Genomic DNA, 7,759 nt, shown 5'->3' with positions numbered 1-7,759 from the left:
GCGTCACTTATTCATGAATACAATATCACACACAATAGTTTCACCTCCCTAAAAAATCTCCTGTGCTTCAGCCATTAAAGCTTTTCCTCCCCGCCACTGAGCCACTGGCAACCATTGATCTTTTTACTGTCCCTGTAGTTTTTCCTTTCCCAATATGTCATATAATTTAAATCATATGGTATGTAGCCTTTCTGACTAGTTTCTTTCCTTTTTTCCCAATCTTTTAATTAATTAATTTATTTTTTCTTCAACTTTCATTTTAAGTTCAGGGGTACATGTGCAGGATGTGTAGGTTTGTTACATAAGTAAACGTGTGCCATGGTGGTTTGCCGCACAGATCAACCCATCGCCTAGGTATTAAGTTTTCCAGATTCCTCTGTGTCTCTTCATGGCTTGGTAGCTCATTTCTTTTTATTTTATTTTATTTTATTTTATTGTATTTTATTTTTTAACATAAACTCCAGATTTTATTGTCTTCATAATAAAACAAAAGATGACACTTAGAACTGGATCACTTGGCCCTTTCTCTTCTTATCTCCTCCCAGTTCAAAATGCTTGCATCTTTTAATAGCCAGTGTTCGCTTAGATCTGCAGTTGAGCTCAACACACTCAAGCCTTAGCACAATCTTCTTTGTAGTTTTAGCCTTTTTCCGGAAAATCGGCTTAGTCTGCCCACCATAGCCACTCTGCTTCCTGTCATAACACCGCTTTCCCTGGGCAGGCACAATAGCCACTCTGCTCCCTGTCATAATATCGCTTTCCCTGGGCATGCAGAGAATGCTTGCCCTTCTTTTTTTTTTTTTTTTTTTTTTAATTTTTTTTTTTTTTTTTTGAGGCAGAGTCTTGCTCTGTCTCCCAGGCTGGAGTGCAGTGGCGCGATCTCGGCTCACTGCAAGCCCCGTCTCCCGGATTCATGCCATTCTCCTGCCTCAGCCTCCCGAATAGCTGGGACTACAGGCGCCCACCACCACGCCCGGCTAATTTTTTTGTATTTTAGTAGAGACGGGGTTTCACCGTATTAGCCAGGGTGGTCTCAATCTCCCGACCTCGTGATCCGCCCTCCTGGGCCTCCCAAAGTGCTGGGATTACAGGCGTGAGCCACCGCGCCGGGTGCACTTCTTGTACTGTGTCACTTTGTGGGGTTGGCGCTTGCCACACTTCTTACAGAAAGTCCGGTGGGTTTTAGGAACATTCACCATGATTGCGTGAGTGGCATCAGCCCAGAAAGGAAACTGCTCATTTCTTTTTATTACCAAATAATATTTTATTGTAATAAATGTTACAATATTTATACAATATTGTATTGTTTATCCATTTCTCTATTAAAGGGCATCTTGGTTACTTCCAGTTTTGTGTGAGTATGAATAAACCTTCACATATATGCTTTTGTGGGAACACAGATTTTCAAGTGAATTGAGTAAATACTTAGGAGCACAACTGATGAATCTTGTTTAGCTTTGTAAGAGATTTCCAAACTATCTTTCAAAGTGACTCTACCATTTTGCATCCACACTGGCAATAAATGCAAGTTCCTGTTGTGCCTCATCCTCACCAGCAATTGCTATTGTGTTTTAGATTTTATGAATTCTAGTAGCCAGTAGCTGTGTAGTGGTATCACATTATAATTTGCATTTCCCAAGTGAAAAATTATATTGAGCTTCTTCTCATATGGTCCTTTTCTATCTGTAAATCTTCTTTGGTTGGTTGGCTGTTGTGATATTTAGACCACTGTTTGGAGGAGGTTGATTTCTCTGTGATTGTTGAGTTTTCAAAGTTCTTTATCTCCTTGGATACAAGTTTTTTTTTATCAGATATGTATTTTGTAAATATTTTATTCCACTCTGTGGAATGCCTTTCACCCTCTTAACAGTATCTTTTCTGAACAAAAGTTTTTAATTTTAATAAAATCTAACATCAGTATTTTTCATGGATCATGCTTTTGATATTGCATATAGAAACTCTTCACCTTAGGCCGGGCGAGGTGGCTCACGCCTGTAATTCCAGCACTTTGGGAGGCCAAGGCAGGAGAATCACTTGAGATCGAGTTCGAGAACGGCCTGGCCAACATGATGAAACCCCATTTCTACTAAAAATACAAAAAATTATCTGGACATGGTGGCATGCGCCTGTAATCCCAGCTACTTGGGAAGCTGAGGCAGGAGAATGGCTTGAACCTAGGAGGCAGAAGTTGCAGTGAGCCAAGATTGTGCCATTACTCTCCAGCCTGGGTGACAGAGTGAATGAGACTCTATCTCAAAATAAAATAAAAGTCAATGTTAAAAATATAGAAACTCTTCACCTTACCTAAGGTCACGTGGATTTTCTCCTAAACTTCCTTACAAAAAAAGTTTCCTTGCCGCCTCATTCTCACCCCTCAGCATATATTTTGATGTTCTTAATCTTTCATTATCTTATTCTTTGAGAAACATTATTCATATAGAATTTTAAAAGTTGGGCCTTAAAACTAGACAGCTTCTCTTCAAGTTGTGGCCCCAGCACTTCACAGCAATAGGATCTTTTGCAAGTCCCTTCACTTCTGTGAGCTTCAGTTTCCTTTTCTTCAAAATGTGTCCATGGTATCTACCAAGTCGAGCTGTGAAAATTAAATAAGATAATGCATGTAAAACACTTAGCATAGTTCCTGGTATATAGGGTAGCTATTAGTTGTGTGTTTGTGAATTTCGTATACAGAAGTATAATTCTATGACCTTTAATTTCTTCTTAAAGCCAGGGTGAAGAACTTTTCTTTTATAAATAATAGTATCTAAACCTACTGAATAAAACCTGATGTTAAACTGTATGTTTAAGAGATTTTTTATTTTCATTTGATAGGTTTTACTTATAATCAATTAAGAATATATGTATGTGTGTGTGTATATATATATATATATACACACACACATAGGGAAAGAGGTATATAGAAAGAGAGAGAGAGAGATTGGTAGTAAACTGTAGACAGTACCTGCTACATAATAACCCTAGGCTTCTTTCTCCTTATATACCCAGAGAAATGAACCAAATGGCCAATATGTAATAACACCCTCATTACATGATTTCCTCTAGGTTGAAGTGACTCTAATGGAACTCTAAGTTCATACAGGAATTACTGACTCCATGTCTTTATAAGCTATAGGAACTAGACTTGAGCAAGCTGTATCTTTCAGTGTTTCAGCTTCTCTTGCTTAGAGAGCATACAAAATCACTTGTTATTAATTATAAATATAGTTTCTATTCGTTAAATGTTTCCATGAATCAGACACTGCATTAAGCATTTTACCTTCATTATCTCATTTAATCCTTTCAAAATCTTCTTTTGGCAGGTGCTATGCTTGTTCATATTTTGCTGGGGAGGAAATATGGGTTCTAAGAATAAAGTAACTTTTACAAAGGTCACACAACCGATAGATATCAGAGTATGAGTTGGAACCTAGGGATGTTTGATTCCAAAGTCAATTCTCATAAACGCTATGCTCAACTGCTTCTCATGGTTCAACAGACATGAGCATAACAAGTTATTGAGAGATAACTTAGAGTGATAGAGTGATATCTAGGAAAATTAAATAAGGCTTAAACGATGATATTCTTTCCAGGTAATTATCAATAACAATAACTTAGGTCTCTGTTATAGAATATCTGTCTTTGGACTGGACTATCCAACGATTTTCCCAGTAGTGCATGTAATGTGACAACCACTTATGTCTCATGATGATCCTCATTAGACAGATGATCCAGGACTGAAAGCAAAATGACTCTATTTTATATCTTGAAATGTGTGCAGCAGAGAATCCAGTTAGTGTGTGAAATTTGTATTTTTAAATACTAAAACTAATAATTGTATAGTTCATGTAATTTTAAGAAAATCAGTCATTTTGTTTTGCAAAGTAAGTTGGATGTCAATGTTAAAATTTAAGTGTTCATGCATCCATTAAACTTCTGCATACGAGTTTTCTTTTCTAACTGGATATTATATATTTCTTAGCAAAATATTTATTGTCAGCATCTTCAACAACTTTTCTTCACAATTATTGGCTTGTGATTTGAATTTAGCTTCATATAACATATGACAGAACTTAATTTATTGTACCTCTGTTATGAAATTCATCATAGTACAACAGTTCTCAAACCTATCCATGTTGTGCTTATTTCAGATTACATTAGCACTCCTCAGGATCTAGACACATAAATTCTTCACTTCTTTTTGTTTTGTTTTTGAGATAGAGTTTCACTCTTATTGCCCAGACTGGAGTGCAATGACATGATCTCTGTTCACCACAACATCTGCCTCTCAGGTTCAAGCGATTCTTCTACCTCGGCCTGCCGAGTAGCTGGGATTACAAACATGCGCCACCACGCCTGGCTAATTTTGTATTTTTAGTGGAGCGGGGTTTTTCCATGTCAGTCAGGCTGGTCTCGAACTCCCGACCTCAAGTGATCGGCCCACCTCGGCCTCCCAAAGTGCTGGGATTACAGGTGTGAGCTACTGCACCCGACCCAAATTCTTCACTTCTATGTGGTATTTAGTACTAAGCACTTCCTGAGTACTTCCTTTGAGTTCAACAAATATGCCTTGAGATGAATGAAGCTATAAAATGGCCTTGAGAATACTTCAGGTCATAATCTCAAGACATTTCATTGTTATCAGAAAGTTTTAATATTCTACCTAATGTTTGCCTTTAAATAATATACCCAAGATAGAGAAATACATCTGAAACAGTGAAGTCTAATGTAAGATTCCAAGTTGGAGTCCTGAACAGTTATAGATCTCTTATTTGGGTTTCACATCAAAATTTGCCATCATCAAGGTTAATATACTTTATATACCAATAGAATAATTTTATCAAAAATGCCTCAAGAGTGTGAATAATCCCAATATTTTTCTTACCACCAAAATCGTTTTGTAATAAATTGTTCTTAGCTTTTCACTGGATGTGATACATAGCTTATGTTTTTTGATATCATAAGCATCTTTAGGAAATAAAAGACATTTGAAAGCCATGTTTAAAGCAACCTCTGCTGCTGCATGTTAAATTAGCATTTGTCCTTTCTCACTGATTAATGAGGAGTATTGATGTGGCTTGTTTATGACATGTTCCCCTGTGTTAGAAGACTTTATCTTACTTATCCTTCAGATTTGATTTCCTCTACAGTTTTCTAAAGCTGTTAATTTTCTACAGGTGCTTTTATGCTAGGGACAGAGATGCTCAGATAAGATTTGGCAATGCATAGAAAAAGCTTTTACTAACTGTCTGCTCTATTGGTGGGAAAGTGAAGGGTTAATGATTCAGTGAAAGAAAATAACTGAATTTTTGTTATGGGTTGCTTAAGAAAAACATATTTGTGTAGCAATTACATTTCATGTAAAATAATATTTACAATGTAACCATTTTTTGTAGGCTGAATGGTAAGATATATGTGAATATGAAGAAAGCTATGAAGTGCCATCATAAATATCATCATTATGCTATTTCTTATTCAAGTTGCTTTCAAAGGAATTACCACCCCTCCCTCCACTTCACCTGCTGCCCCAAATTAAGACAATATAGACTATAATTTTTGAATTCCATTTATTGGGTTTTTATAATTTCTCTTCTAACTTTTCCTTCACGAGTCTGTCACCCAGAAATGCCCTCCTTGGGGGTAATCACGAATAATTCTAGGTTCTCTCCCTGTTAAACAGCCCTTGAAAACAACTCACATATTATCTGTTCCATCCTCGCCAATTTCTCCTCACTCCTGCCCTCCAGTCTCCTCTTCCTCAAGCTAAATTTTCCCATCTCCTGCCAAACTTTTCCTTGTAAAAATGTTTTCTTCCGGCCAGGCGTGGTGGCTCACGCCTGTAATCCCAGCACTTTGGGAGGCCGAGGTGGGCGGATCACCTGAGGTCAGGAGTTCAAGACCAGCCTGGCCAACATGGTAAAACCCCGTCTCTACTAAAAATACAAAAATTAGCTGAGCGTGGTGGTGGGCGCCTGTAATCCCAGCTACTTGGGAGGCTGAGACAAAAGAATCGCTTGAACCCAGGAGGCGAAGGTTGCAGTGAGCCGAGGTGGCTGCCACTGCACTCCAGCCTGGGCAACAAAGAGTGAAACTCCGTTTCAAAAAAAGAAAAAAAGTTTTCTTCCTTTTACGTACAACATTCTGTTGTGATGACTCTGTCTCCTCTAGTAACAGTGGCTGGTGCCAGGTCAAGAAATCCCCTATCCTACACCAGTAAAACTGGTTTGTTTGATCCAATTTCAAACCTTCACTTGGTTTCTGATTGTGTGTTTTTGTTTAATTGCTCTGGAATTGAGAGGACACAATAGTGAGCTCATTCTGTCACCTTAGTTGTTTGTCTGGGGTGTCTCAGGAAAGTGAATATTGGAAGATATAATAATACGAATAGAAGCTACTGCATATCGAGTGCTTACTATGTCTTAATCACTTTATACATCTTCTTCCATTTCATCATAACAACACATTGAGCCTATTATCATTATTATTCCCTGACAGTGTGTTACAGTGTCTGTTGAATAAAGGAATGAATCAACATTCAAGAGATTCAAAAACTTTCCCAAGGTCCCACAGATCTTAAACGGCATTCCGTTGGACCCTAAGTCTGTACTGTTTACGTGTTACATGCATAGTCTCTTTTAAGGAAGATTTTGAGGAATGGCAGTCTCCCAAGCACTTATACACTTGGCACCATGACATTTTATATTTATTGTTACTTTGATCTTTATATAGCTTCTCATTTATTAATTATTCAAATATTTTATATATATATATTCATTGAGTACCTACTGTGTGTTAGGTGTATTTTAGGCACTAGGCACGCTCTAGTGAACAAGATAAACTGTTTTTAACTTTTACTGTTAATTTTTCAGCACATTCTGCCATTTAAACTGTGCCCCTTAGGTTCCGAGGAATATATGGCAAATCCATATATATTCAATACCATTTATGTCTCTCAATTTTCTGTGCATAATGGATATTCAAACGTTTGTTGAACAATATGATGATGTCATAGAGAAAAACTCTAGGTTGGGAGGTAAGGTCTAGCTCTTGCATTTACTACGCCCGTTACTTTACCCAAATCACTCAGCTATATGAACCTCAATTTCTGCTTCTTGAAATAGGAAAAATAAACCCTCCCTCACTAACTCATGGAATCTTGCTATGAAGATCAATGAGCTGATGAAGCATAAGTGATTTTTAAGGTTTCAGATTCTGCAAATTTCTACTATTCCTGTTATTGTCATTTTTAACAGACTGGATAAGCACTAGAAAGTTATTTTCAACTCGGAAGGGAAGGCAGTTACAGAAAATAGAAAATAAGGCTAAGAAATTAAAGTTAGCATGTTGGCTTTGGACTTCCTATCATTCTAGTTACAGTCTTTTGAGCTCCCTTTAATTTTTTAAAATATTTTCAACATGTTATACTAATAGCAACTGACACTAAACGTTTAAAATACTAGAATGATACAAAAATTAGCTGGGCGCTGTGGCACGTGCCTGGAATCCCAGCTCCTTGAGAGGCTGAGGCAGAAGAATTGCTTGAGCCCGGGAAGAGGAGGTTGCAGTGAGCTGAGATTGCACCATTGCACTCCAGCCTGGGTGACAGAGTGAGACTCCATCTCAAAGAAAAATAAAATAAAATACTAGAATGTGCCTGGAAAAAAAAAATTGTAGTGTTGAGACTTTTCAGTTATAGGGGTTAGAACACCATAGTTTAAGGCTTTATCTCTTGTCTTTATGCTCACTCAGAATGGAAATAGCT

The 7,759-nt window shown here is 37.4% G+C and overlaps 1 protein-coding gene across 1 annotated transcript; it reads right to left on the bottom strand.

Moving 5' to 3' along the window:
• Positions 1 to 481: 481 nt before the first annotated feature.
• On the bottom strand, positions 482 to 1,199 carry LOC107971048 (large ribosomal subunit protein eL42-like). The gene is made up of 2 exons (XM_016943022.4): positions 1,117 to 1,199; positions 482 to 738 (listed from the first exon to the last, which is right to left on the bottom strand). The coding sequence occupies exons 1-2, from the start codon at positions 1,197 to 1,199 to the stop codon at positions 501 to 503; spliced, it is 321 nt and encodes a 106-aa protein (XP_016798511.1). The 3' UTR covers positions 482 to 500.
• Between the last annotated feature and the right edge of the window lie 6,560 nt (positions 1,200 to 7,759).

This window comes from Pan troglodytes, chromosome X (genome assembly GCF_028858775.2).
Source record: "Pan troglodytes isolate AG18354 chromosome X, NHGRI_mPanTro3-v2.0_pri, whole genome shotgun sequence".
NCBI classification, from domain to species: domain Eukaryota; kingdom Metazoa; phylum Chordata; class Mammalia; order Primates; family Hominidae; genus Pan; species Pan troglodytes.
The sequence above is the reverse complement of the archived record's forward strand: the minus strand, read 5'-3'. Positions and strand labels throughout refer to the sequence as shown.